Source organism: Sinohyriopsis cumingii, chromosome 7, assembly GCF_028554795.1.
Source record: "Sinohyriopsis cumingii isolate HCF-2022 chromosome 7, ASM2855479v2, whole genome shotgun sequence".
Lineage (NCBI taxonomy): Eukaryota > Metazoa > Mollusca > Bivalvia > Unionida > Unionidae > Sinohyriopsis > Sinohyriopsis cumingii.
Window position 1 is genome coordinate 12,412,656 of NC_142967.1, and position 13,845 is coordinate 12,426,500.

General features: G+C 33.1%; 1 protein-coding gene across 1 annotated transcript in view; it reads left to right on the forward strand.

Moving 5' to 3' along the window:
• LOC149794746 (uncharacterized) overlaps positions 1-13,845 on the forward strand; it is a 159,799-nt gene that overhangs the window by 36,573 nt on the left and 109,381 nt on the right. Inside the window, exons 10-12 of the mRNA XM_089966230.1 lie at positions 4,673-4,839; positions 6,789-6,900; positions 12,590-12,742. Coding sequence (XP_089822356.1) covers positions 4,673-4,839; positions 6,789-6,900; positions 12,590-12,742 — 432 coding nt within the window. The remainder of the gene's footprint in view (positions 1-4,672; positions 4,840-6,788; positions 6,901-12,589; positions 12,743-13,845) is intronic.

Below are 13,845 nucleotides of genomic sequence, written 5' to 3' on the forward strand. Positions count from 1 at the left end.
CTATTTTGATTCGGATAAGTGTGTTCTTGATGATTTAATTCATGCACTGTGTTCATGTGATCATGTGTTTCTCACAAATTTTCTTCCTATGTCCCCCAGATTTTGATTTCTGTACCCTCTAGTTGGGCTTTTTGTCAGGGAAAAATAGAAAATTCTGCTTGTCAGTTCATGTTTGTATTGACTTTAGCAATGGTCATAGTTAAAACTTTAAGATGGTAATTAATTGTCATTTTAAAACAACAGTTTTCGCAATCAGAACATTCACAGTTTTGTAGTAGTCTGTAGAACTGCAGTGTAATGTAATTTTGAGGTTGAATTAATGACATAAAAGAATATATTTCTTGGTGAAAAACTTATATAAATACACAAACTTTATAAATTATTACTTTGAAAAAAATGATAATACAGAATAAATTGGAATTATTGTACAAAATGCTGGTAGATGATGTGTATACACTAAAACTTTAATGAAAGCAAGATCCAGAACAGAAAATCCATTGGTGTAGCTCTTTTCAGGTGAACCATATATTAAAACATGTAAATGTTTTTATAGGTTACTTGAGCACTGGATAAAACATTTATAACAATGATATAAGTGAATCAGGAGAACATGATAGCACAGTGCAGATGACAAAATTAAGGTGGGAGATTGTCAAGCATGTAAGATTATCTCCATCTTTTTAACACTACCAGGGCACTGAGTACTGTCTAACATATTTCTTTGCCCCTTTTAAATGTTGTGTGCCCTCCATAGTTTGAGGACATTGGGACGTAGTGCACCCTACCTTTGGCATCCTTGAAGTAACACATTAGAATTTTAAAACAACAAGCAGAATTTGTTTCCTCCAGGACTCTCCAGTTCTTATTAAAATTAAATGTTAAATGTTTGTGGGTTTAGTAATATTTTTATCCAAAATGTTTTTGATGCAATAGTGAAAGTGTAGACATTTGGCATGTTCAAGTCACTTTTTTCAAAAGAATTAATACAGACTAATTTTTTATTTCATCTTTATTACCATTTCTTACAAATGCAAAACACATATAATGTTCCTAAGTATGTATTATGAGGGATCTGGGAGGACAGAGAATGCATGATTGAAAATGGGTCATGACAAGAATTTTATTACTGTTGTTTGTCATTTTTCAGCAACGAGTCATTTAGAAGTTTTTTCCACAGATTTTTTCTTTGTAATGAATTGAATTAACATCAGTGAAATTTTATGCTAAATCAAGAATTTTGAAATTATTAGAACAATTCCACTGCATTTTTGGGGTAATGTTTAGCCCCTTTTCACAGTCTCATTTTAGCACCAGTCCATATTGCCTGTGTTTTGTCATCATTGACTTTCAGTCCTGGACACTCTCCAAAAATGATCTAATAAATATAAAGTTGTGTTGGGTGAATCTTGTTTTGCCCTAATTGTTTGTGAGAGAGATATTATAGGCATGTTGACTTGTAATATATTCGGTTTTATTAGTATTTACTCACCTAATATTTGGATAGAATTTAACTGCTGTGCTTAAAAGATACAACAGAACAGCAAAAAGATATGGAGGTAGAGGATCACCATGTCTTATGCCACTTTGTAACATAAAAAATAAGAGAAGTGGCCATTATTCATTACTCATACCATTGTAAACTATTCTAAAAAAAACTATTATAAAAGGAACCCTGGAATATTATTTTTTCATTGAGATCATAGATAAGTTGGATAATATAATTTGTATGCCTGCCTTTTATGTAACCAATGTGCAGTTTACCAATTTGCTGTCGTAAATATGTCCTGATTTAGTTTGCTGTTTATCTGACTTGTTTTATTAATGATATATTATACACTGGAATGATTGATTTAATGATAGTCCTTTAAAATTGAAAGACTTTAACTATAATTGATCATATATTATATCATCAAGATCTGACATTCAGTAAGCATGTGCTGTTTGTGTTTCCATGGAGCATGACCAAACTAGAACTATTTAATTGTTTTAACTGACATTGACACATCATAATTGTTAGATGCATCAAGTTAGATTTATATTATTCACAATTTGTTTTGAAATCCATTCCCACATTATGACTAATAATACTTGGAAATCATAAATGGGGAGAATTAAAAAACTACATTTGTGATTTGTTGTGTGTCAGGGAAAGAACTCATTTGCTATGGCATGGATATATGTTGAGGCTCTCAGGCTGAGATGTATTCATATACCATTATCAGACAGTTTTTGTATCATTTTTATCTATCTGTAAACAGCATAGACTCAGATTTACTGTTGTCTAACACACAAACTGATCTGTGTCTAAACTGTTCCTTTTGTGATTTAAAGCAAATAGCGTAGACTCAAAACTGCCATTGTATAACACAGGTAAATCTATATCTACACTGTTCTATTTGTGATTCAAAGCATAAGTGTAGACTCAAATCTGCCATTCAGTATCAAGTCAACTATCTCTACACTGTTTTATTTATGATTTAATGGCCAGTTTGGGTATGTGAGAAATCTTGCCAGTATCTTTGCGTATGTTGGTGGTTCTTTCTGGGGTTTTCCGTGATTCTTCCTCCACCATTTATGCTGGCCATCATGTATAGCCTATCTTGTGCTGAAAAATGGCATTAAACCCAAGAACAACAGCATTTGTGATTTAAAGCAAATGACAACAAGTCATGTTTGTGATTCAAAGCAAATATATCAGCTCAAACCTGCCATTGTATAACACAGGTCAATCTGTGTTGGCATTGTTCTATTTGTGATTAAAAGCAAATAATTTGGACTGCAATCCGCCATTGTATAACACTAAGGCTTATCTGTGTCTACAGTGTTATACCTGTGATTTAAAGCAAATAGCATGAATTCAAACCTGCCATTGTATAACAGTTCAAGCTTTATCAACGCTGTTCTCCTTGTGATTTAAAGTGAACAGCTTAGATTCAAGCTGTCATTGTATAGTACAGGCTAGTCTGTGTCTGCAGTGTTATACCTGTGATTTTAAAGGAACAGAATAGATTCAAGCTGTCATTGTATAGTACAGGCTAGTCTGTGTCTGCAGTGTTATACCTGTGATTTTAAAGGAACAGAATAGATTCAAGCTGTCATTGTATAGTACAGGCTAGTCTGTGTCTGCAGTGTTATACCTGTGATTTTAAAGGAACAGAATAGATTCAAGCTGTCATTGTATAGTACAGGCTAGTCTGTGTCTACAGTGTTATACTTGTGATTTTAAAGGAACAGAATAGACTCAAATCTGCTGTTGTATAATATATAAAGACCTCTTTATGACTACACTGTTCTGTGTGAATTAAAGTGAACAACAGAGACTAAATCTGCCATGTATATTACACAAGCTGTTCTGTGTCTACACCTTCTACATGTCATTTTAAAAGATCGACATAGACTCTTCAAGTCTGCCATTTTATAATATACATGCCAGTCTGTCTAAACTGTTCTACTTATTATTTAAATTGAACATCATATGCTCAGATTTACCATTTTATATTGCACAGGTCAATGTGTCTACACTGCTCTGCTTGTGATTTAATATGAACAACCTAGACTCAAATCTGCCATTGTATAACACACAAGTCGATCTGTACCAGATCTGTTCTTCTTGTGATTTAATGAATAGCATTGACTTGAATCTTCCATTGCATTCACTTATGCCAATCTGTGTCTGCTCTGTTCTACTTGTGATTTAAAGTGAACAACACATATTAAAATCTGTCATTCATTAACACACATGTTCATCTGGGCTTTTACTGTTGTACTTTTGATTTACAGTAAATAGCATAGACTCTAATCTGCCAATGCATCATATGTAAGTTGATCTGTGTCTAAAATACTCTGATTGCAGTTTAAAAACACTTATGATTTAAAGTGAACATCAAAGACACAAATCTGCCATCATACAACTTACAGGGCAATCTGTCTCTGTACTAATCTACTTATGGTTCAAAGTGTCATTAGTTAACATACATAGTTGCATTTAAGCTGTGAGTGTGTATGTTACATAGTATAATATCAATTAATTTTTGTGTTTCTGTGGCTACTGTTTGCATGGCTGTTGTAAATGTTTGGAGAGCTGTGCCCATTTTCACAAAATTCACAGTTTGATGCTTCCGATGGTCAATATTATTGTCATGGTTAGAAAGAGGAAAGGATGTAAAATCACGTTTTGGTTTTAAAATTGGACACCTGGCAACCTTGTTATTCTTGAAAATAGACTGGAGGAATTCCTCAAATAATAGGAAATCCTAAAAAATTCCACAAGAATATAATTCTTTACGGAAATTCAAGACTTTATGATGGTATTTTAATGTCTGATGCCTGCTCAATATTCTTTGAAAAATTATTCTTACCAATTAAGCAATAAGAAAGATATGTAAAAAATTTCAAGTTAAGAAAGATGATAAGTTAAACTATGGCCAGATAATTAGAGAAGCGGCATGTAAAGTTACTTGAACTTGGTAGGTGTTTATTTGATTTTGGATAAAGCAATAAATAGATAATTAGGATACAGCAGCAAGAAATATCTTTTACAGTTTAAAGTTAGTGAAATTTGGAATCTTACTTAAAGAATATACATTCAGAAATATTCATAACATCAATGCTACATAATTTGTATCAGGAACAAACATTAACATAATTGCATTTCTTGTTATTTGTATACCAGAGTCGTCAGGGTTATGACCAGTGGCAACATTTAGAACGGCATCATATTACTGAACTGATTACCAAATTCTGGCAATTCTCCCTTCCCCAGCCTAGTGCAGAGCAACATGACCAGATATATACTCATGCCCATGAAGATTACAGATTACTAATGGAAAAACTAATAAGGTCTGTTTCTAAGGAAATATGTTTTTTTTATTTCATCAGAGTACATTGTATTGCTGGTATACCTTTTGTGTTGCTATATTTGTACTAATTTGTACTTATCTGGTTCTTCCATAACAAAATTAACATGTAAATAAGTTACTTCTGTTACTTTACCTTTTACTGAACAATTCATTTGTAAAATATAAACCCATACAAAATTTGATACTTTAAAAAAAAAATGCAGTTTCACAAACATTCCAGGAGTGAAAGTCACCCATTTACACAGTATCTTAAACTATGCTAATTTAATATCTACTTGAAATATGACCTTAAAAAAAACTGTTTACAAACAAAGAAGAAAATTTTGTAAAGAAGAAGCTTGCACAATATTTGAATTCATGGATTAATTAATTCATCTTCAATGTGATATAATAGTGTTTGTTTCTTCTTAGGTCATTTTATATTTTTAAAGTATTTAAATATCATATTTCATCAAATGTGTCTTCATTAAGATTGTTTTTTTTCAAGGGATTTTAATAATAATAATTTTTGATATTTTTAAAGAAATAAAGAATTCCAATAATAATTTTGTTAAACATCAATCCTGCTATTTATTGTATGCTAGTCCTTCACAGAGTGGATTTTCCAAGAGAAATAATTTTATTAATTCACTAGAGGGAATTATCAACATTTTTCACTTCTGTCAGTAGATATTGATAACATATTACCAAAGAATTTATCTGCAGTGAGGTCAATTGCTTGATCAGTTGGTAAGCATGGCAGTATGCCTGTTTTTCTGCAACTGGCATTTCCGCTTCAGGCATTTCTACGACATGCATTTCCTTGTCCAACATTTTTGTTAATTGTGATTTTAGTGACAGGAAGGCAGGTGATAAATAAAACTATCTATTGAAAATCGAAAGGTGAAATTAAATCTTAAGAAGGGTAATAAGAATTATGTAGTGGCAGTATTTTGGTCATTTGTACTGCTCACTTTTTCACAATCTAATTCATACCTCCTTCAGATATTTACAGTGATGACAGCTGTTATCTGGGTTACTTTGATGATAATTCTTGCACATTAAAAGCTTAGTTTAGTTTCCTCAGGTGCCAGAATCTTACTTAATGCAACAATGTTTTCTGCTTACTTGTGCTGCACTTATTTTTACCCCTATCTTCTTTTTTATGTTCAGATCCGATTTCTGTTATGATGACTTTAATAATAATTAATACACATTAAAAGACTTTTCTTACTTTGCTCAATTGCCAAAATCTCATTTTTATGTTTACTTAACCGATTAATTAGCAGTTTGTTTGTTTTGTGCTTGCGCATAGCACTCTTCAGTTCATACCAACAATTTCAGATAATTGCTGATGTGGTGGTCACTGACAAAAATCAATGCAGTCACTGAAGTGACCGGTGCAGAAATGCCTGTAACAGAAAAAACAGTCATGCAGGAATACTAGGTTCCAATCCCACAATGTGTGTCTTTGTTTTTTCTTTTTCTTTTCTTTTCATGTGCTTTTTTTAAAACTTAAAAATAAAATTAGGAAAGAGAATTATGTTATTCCTGGTATTCTTCATGCAGATATACACAAAACAGATATACAAAAAGCACAGCAAAACATAAACAGTAAACATCTGATATTATCTTATATTTTAGACTGGTATACACCTTAGCTAGTCAGTATGTTTGTGCATAAAATAAAAAAGAAAATTTGCTTGTTCTGAATCAGTAATGGATATATTTCATCTCGGCTTAGACACTCATGAAATACTGAACTTTCAACGCATGATGAATTGTATCGGTTATTTACTCGATAAAAGCATTTATCCTCTACAGAGTCAAGAAATGCATGTATATTTGTTAATGGCAAGGTATTGGATAGAGAAAAAAAAATACAACAATAAGACTGAAAAACTGGCACATATTCTTAAACTAAAAAACAGTTTTCTTTTACTCCTGCAGATATGAGTCTCTTTATAGAGAGGAGAGCGAACTTGTATCCACTGCTTCTACCTCACCACTGTCATCTGCTTCTGTGCGTCTGCTTCGGGAGTTTGGGCTCAGATATGGAGTGGTGAGTAAAGATTTCTTTCATGGCAACATGTTATTATCTCTTTCTAATTTGTACATTTTGGATCAAGATTTACTTTATTCCTTATGCTACAGCCCATTCAAGCTACATATGCCAACTTCATTCTATTCCTTATCATGTTACAGCCCATTCTCACTACTTGTCATTTTGTTCATTATTATGTCACAGCCCACTATCACTACATGTCATTTTGTTTATTATTATGTCACAGCCCACTATCACTGCACATAATTTTATTCCTTACCATGTTGCAGCCCATTCTCACTATACATATCATTTTGTTCCTAACTATCTCACAGCCCATTCTCACTACATATCATTTTGTTCCTAACTATCTCACAGCCCATTCTCACTGTACATATCATTTTGTTCCTATCTCACAGCCCATTCTCACTACATGTCATTTTGTTCCTAACTATCTCACAGCCCATTCTCACTGTACATATCATTTTGTTCCTATCTCACAGCCCATTCTCACTACATGTCATTTTGTTCCTAACTATCTCACAGCCCATTCTCACTACATGTCATTTTGTTCCTAACTATCTCACAGCCCATTCTCACTACATGTCATTTTGTTCCTATCTCACAGCCCATTTTCACTACATGTCATTTTGTTCCTAACTATCTCACAGCCCATTCTCACTACATGTCATTTTGTTCCTATCTCACAGCCCATTCTCATTACATGTCATTTTGTTCCTAACTATCTCACAGCCCATTCTCACTACATGTCATTTTGTTCCTAACTATTTCACAGCCCATTCTCACTACATATCATTTTGTTCCTAACTATCTCACAGCCCATTCTCACTATACATATCATTTTGTTCCTATCTCACAGCCCATTCTCACTACATATCATTTTGTTCCTAACTATCTCACAGCCCATTCTCACTACATGTCATTTTGTTCCTTATGAAGTCTTACTATAAGGTTGTATAATGTAACTCCAGTGGAAAGTATTATAATGAGGGAGTACTCTGTGTATAACACACTTCATTGCAAGTGAGTATCATTATAATGTGGTATGCTCCATGACTCCAGTGGACAACATTATAATGAATGGGTGTCTCTGTATAATACACTTTATTGTAACCAAGTGAGACTGTAAGGTGGTATGCTCCATGACTCCAGTGGAAACATTATTATTAATAAGTGCTCTATATATAATACACTTCATTGTAATTGAGTCTCACTGTAAGGTGGTATCCTCCATGGCTCCCACGGACAACATTATTATTAATAAGTGCTCTATATATAATACACTTCATTGTAAGTGAGTCTCACTGTAAGGTGGTATCCTCCATGGCTCCCATGGACAACATTATTATTAATAAGTGCTCTATATATAATACACTTCATTGTAAGTGAGTCTCACTGTAAGGTGGTATCCTTCATGGCTCCCACGGACAACATTATCATTAATAAGTGCTCTATATATAATACACTTCATTGTAAGTGAGTCTCACTGTTAGGTGGTATCCTCCATGGCTCCCACAGACAACAATTTAATGAGGCAGTGCTGTATGTATGATGTACTTTATGATAAGGCAGTAATATTCTACGGCTTAAGTAGACAACATTATAATGTGGGAGTGGCTTCAGTTTAATTTAGATGCATAGCAGTTAATAATAATGGTTACTGTAATTGTTTTGATTATGCACCTGTAGTGGGCAACATAAATTTGCTGCTAGTTTTCAATTGTTTTACCCAAAGGTTTTCTCAAAGGAAGACACAACCTTTACAAATCTGCTGTCTCTAGTGCATTGCAATGCCTTTCATTTGTAGGGATACAAATATCAGTAAATCATACAGAATTGAAGGTAGCTCTTTTGGCTACACTTTTCATTTTAAAAGATTTTTACATTTTCTAATGAAAATATGTAATTACAGTGGTACTCCTCTTATATGGCCACCTCTTCTGCACTAGGAAAGTGGCCTTATAAAATGGTTGGCCTTTCCAGAGGGGGATTATATTTGTGAGATGTGTATGTATATGTGTACATAGCAGGAAAGATACATATAACTTGAAGCAGTTAATATCTTCATTTAAAATCAGCATTAATTATTAAAATGTTCTTCTTGTCTTAAAAACAGAGTTATTTCAAGGTAACATAAATTAATAGTTCTTAATTCTCAGGCGTGGATTGTGATTTGGATATGTTTGGCATCCACGTTACAAAACCATTCAAAAACGTTATTAAATCTTGGTACATACATTGTTTCATATTTAAAATAATTCTCTTTCCATTTACTCAATTTTCCCACTGCTACAAAATATTCTTCTTAGCTTTTACAATCTTGTTTATTTGAATCTTGCCAACATAAAATCTTTTAGCATGTGAACTCTCTCCATTGTTGTCAAGTCGAATAACTTTTGTTTTTCCTTCTAAAGTATTATTTCTTCATTTATGTGATAACATGTTAAAGTTTTATAATGATTTATTCTTATGTTGCTAATTGTATAGTACTGCAATTTAATTTTCCAGATGAAACTTTTGTAAATGAAATGCCTTGTTGTAAAGGAAGTGATACATGTATTGTCACATGATTTCTTTTGTCTTTGTCTGGTACCCTGTTTTGTTCAAGGTTAATTGTTTCTCTGTGTGTGTGTGTTAATTCACAAAATCTGTTTTTTAGCCTATCTGATCATGTTATGATCTTGACATTTATGCCTGGTTGTAATTGGCAATTTAAAGAGAAATAAAACACTGTGTGAAGACCAAAGCTCAATCAAAACATTGCTGACCCCATTTCCTGCAAAGTAGGCATTAATGATATAATAATAACCTTAGTAGTACATGTACTTTAGTCAACACTTCTTTCAGTAACAAAAACCTGACATCCAAAAACAGACATCGGGAAAGATAATTGGATAACTTACCTTACTGTATTTAAATATTGGTTCTGGACACATCAGTTATAAATTGTGGCTGCATGTGACGGGTAAATTTTACATTTGTGTACTAATATGTTGACCGCTGATTGCATTAGAGGGTTAGCCTTTCCTGAGGGGTACTTTTGAACACAAACTCGTCAGTGCCAAGGGATTATGGCTGCAAAGTGTGGGTGGCCCCTGGTCAGGGGGGCCATTCATGAGGGGGACCACTGTATTGGAAATAATTTTTTATGGACCTTGTGTATAATATGTAGAGGATTTTTTCTTTTCATGTGTAAGTACCAGTTATATTTCATTTTGTGGTTTAAAAAAAACTGATCTATAATAATCTAATGAGTGGCAAAGCCATGAATTTAAATGTATTATCCTGTATTTACATGGAATAATTGACAGTAAAGAGCCTTCTGCAGTGAAAGTTTCTTGTATAATTTACCTTTGTTTTCAAGATACCCAAAATTGAAACTCGTTAACAATAAAAAGAGGTTTCAACAACCATCACATGTACGAGAAAAGAAAATTCCTGTTTTCCAAAAGCTAGGGACATTTATTTCATGAAACAATTGTCTATGCCAGATCTGGATTTTTTTGGTTCGGTTAGTAAACTATTGATGCCATGGTTTTGTTGTAAGTAATAGTGAAACTTCTCATTTTGTAAGGTGATCTCTTTCAGGAATTTTAAGTTCACCACAAACTCTGGTAATCTGTTTAATGAACGATATCTGTGAAACAGATTTTTATTTCACTTGGTTGCCTTGCTATCTTTGGTCACATTTGTGAATGAGTAAGCTACATGAAGATAGTTTGATTATGTTACTTACATAATAATATTTATAACAGTGTTCAACTGATCAATTGAAATGAGTTGACCTGACACTATCATGACTTCTTGATGTTATGCAGGTAGGATTTTCATGCCTTGTTAATTTTTCTGTTATTCCACCCCCTTTATTTGATTTGATACAAAGGACATAATTAACAATAATACAAAGCAGGTTTCCCTTTAATTGAGTGTAAAAATACAACAAATACTTCCACAAGTTGGAGATTAAAATATGATCAGCACTTAATTAAGTTCTCACAGAAAGGCTTTTGGACATAGCTGTGACTGTAGATTGACAAGGCATAGCTGTGACTGTAGATTGACAAGGCATAGCTGTGACTGTAGATTGACAAGACATAGCTGTGACTGTAGATTGACAAGGCATAGCTGTGACTGTAGATTGACAAGACATAGCTGTGACTGTAGATTGACAAGACATAGCTGTGACTGTAGATTGACAAGACATAGCTGTGACTGTAGATTGACAAGGCAAATTAAGGCAAATTAAAAGATAGAACTAAAATACAAATTTCACTTGACAAATCTTGTTCAGTTGATATTTATTTATTAAAGAATTGCCATTAGTAGGCATTAGTGACACTGTTGTTGGGACAAATTTCATGAAATGTTGTTATTTACAATGTACTGAAAATGTTTTTTGGAAAGAAAATTGAAAAAAATACATGTATATGACTTCTTTTTGAAAGCTGAGAATTGTATGATGTTGACTTGAGTTTCCATGTGCCAACCACTGTTTCAAGGATAAAACAAGTAATTGATTAAGGTTTCATTTGCCAAGTTTTGGGTCTGATTTTCTTCATGTTTAGCAAATAGCAGCCAATATTTTTGTATTTTCTAGGAAAACTAAAGTGGAATCTATCCTTCATCCTGCAGTATAAGTGGGTTCACAAGTTACCTAGCTGCAAGTTATCTAATTAGTGCTTTAATGTGTTCTGGTGATTGTTTTGGCTTTTGATTGGGTCTCTTTACTCTGATAGACACACTTTGGTTGGACACAAGTCATCTGATATCAGCAATCTTGGACAAAGAAAACACATGCTTAATAAATACTTTGCTTTGTAAAAATTTTGAGATAATTAAGATGGACTGTGTCCCTTTGCTTGGCCACACTGACTTTTTCTAGTTTTATTATGTGTACATGACAAGCAGCATCCTGGAAATCACCTAAGTCATTTCCACGTTATTGTGTCTCCCAGATGGCATGGGTTTCTTTTCAGATTGATCCTTTTTCCTTTCATAGGGTTTACCTTTTTTCTCCAGATTTTGCCATTATTCTTTATTTAGAGACCAACTGAATCATGAATTGCCATTATCTCCCATCACAATTTTTGCAGCTGTAAACAAAAACCAATTGAATTAGACTTTGAAATTTTGTTGGCATGTTTGTATGCATATGTATATTTTTTGGATTAGACATTTTTAGGTTTGCATTGGGGTGAAATGTTGAAACTGGAGGCAACATTTTTTATGATCACAGATATAGTTGAAAATGTTTCTTTTTAAACACTTTATTCCTTTTCAGTCCATTTGCATATAGTAACAATGTTTTACCCAGCCTTTGCAACAAGTATTTAGATTGGTTAAAATTGCATCGTGTGATGTAGAAAACTATAATTGGTTAAAATTGCTTCATGTGATGTAGAAAACTATAAATTATTTTTTAATAGTGCCAGAAAGGAACTACTTGCATATTCATGTTCCCTTTTTGTGTTCTTTGACAGTATTTGTAAACAACGGTTAAAATTTAGTTTGTATATATTTTTTGAGATTTTTATTATTTTTATAACCATTTGTATTGCAAAATCTTATGTAGTGTTTAATTGATTTATAAACCTCATGATTTTTTGAATCCTGTAAGGTATGAACATCAGTTATGAAAAAGTTTATTGAACAAAATGTAAAGCCTAATTCAAACTGACCTTTGCAGGGGGAACAGTACAGGAGAATTGTCTACCTGCATTACCAGGCCTTGAGCTTTGATCCCACAGTTTGGTTCATACAACATGTAACCTTCTGTCTCACTGCTCTTATGGACACCTTCCCCACCAAAAGGTCATTTCTGATCATGGTAAAACAAGAGGTAAGTACCATTATGTTTCTATTTAAACTTTACAGCCCTGGACAAGATCTTCAAGTGTCCATACAGAATTCTCATATGCTGCAATATTGGCTCAGAGTAGGTTTCTGATCAACTGAAGTTCAACTTATTACCGATCTTCACTAGCCAAGGGTCTGATATGTTAACCTGTCTACACCTTGTTGGATCAATCCGATATTTTAATGCTTTGCTGTAGCGATAGCTATTGAACTTCATGAGTTGCCCGTATTAGTATTAATGTCAACCAACCAATAGCATGTAATAGTTGTACATTTTACATACGCTGAAAATGGTGAAGGCCATTGACTTCACAAGGGTACTTTTGTAAGTTTAACATTGATAGTCTGACTACATACTAGAAAGAAACCATTACAGATGTATTTGAGGGAAAGCATGTATCTGTGCACATAGTCTGGCAGTGGAAATTCCAGTTGTATGGTCCCCTTGTCTCAGTCATGGAGGAATAGTGTTGCATCCATTGAAATTCACAGACCCAAAGCACTGAAATATTGGATGAATCAGCCAAGGTGGAGATAGGTTAACATATTGGAACCTTGTCTAGTGAAGATGCTTATTGCCCTAATAAATCTATTGACTCTTGTTAGATAACTGACTTATGTTCAGCACATTTGAAATTTAATGCATGGTGAGTAGCTTATCAATATGGTATCCAGGCATAATTAGATAAAGCCTGAAAAACAACTACATGTCAAGGTAATATGGATTTAACATGAAAAGTATTACTTTGATAAGTATACGATGACAGAATTGGTGTTATTAGTAAAATTTAGTACAGGTCTTGATTTAAAGTACGATAAAAATATATTTTTTGTAAAGTAACAAATGTTCTATTTTATATCTGATTTATCTGATTAGTCAAGGTTTGGAAAATTGATACAATGACTTAGAATTTAATGAGGATTGATAAAGAGATAACAAATTTTAAAGCTTCCCCTTACTATTCCTTGAACTTATAGGAGTCAAAGGTCAAAGTAAACAGTTTTAGTATCAACCGTGATTGTATGTGAGGCAATTGATTTGATGGAATTTGTTTATTCAGTCACGTCAGTTGATGTCTGTCTTAT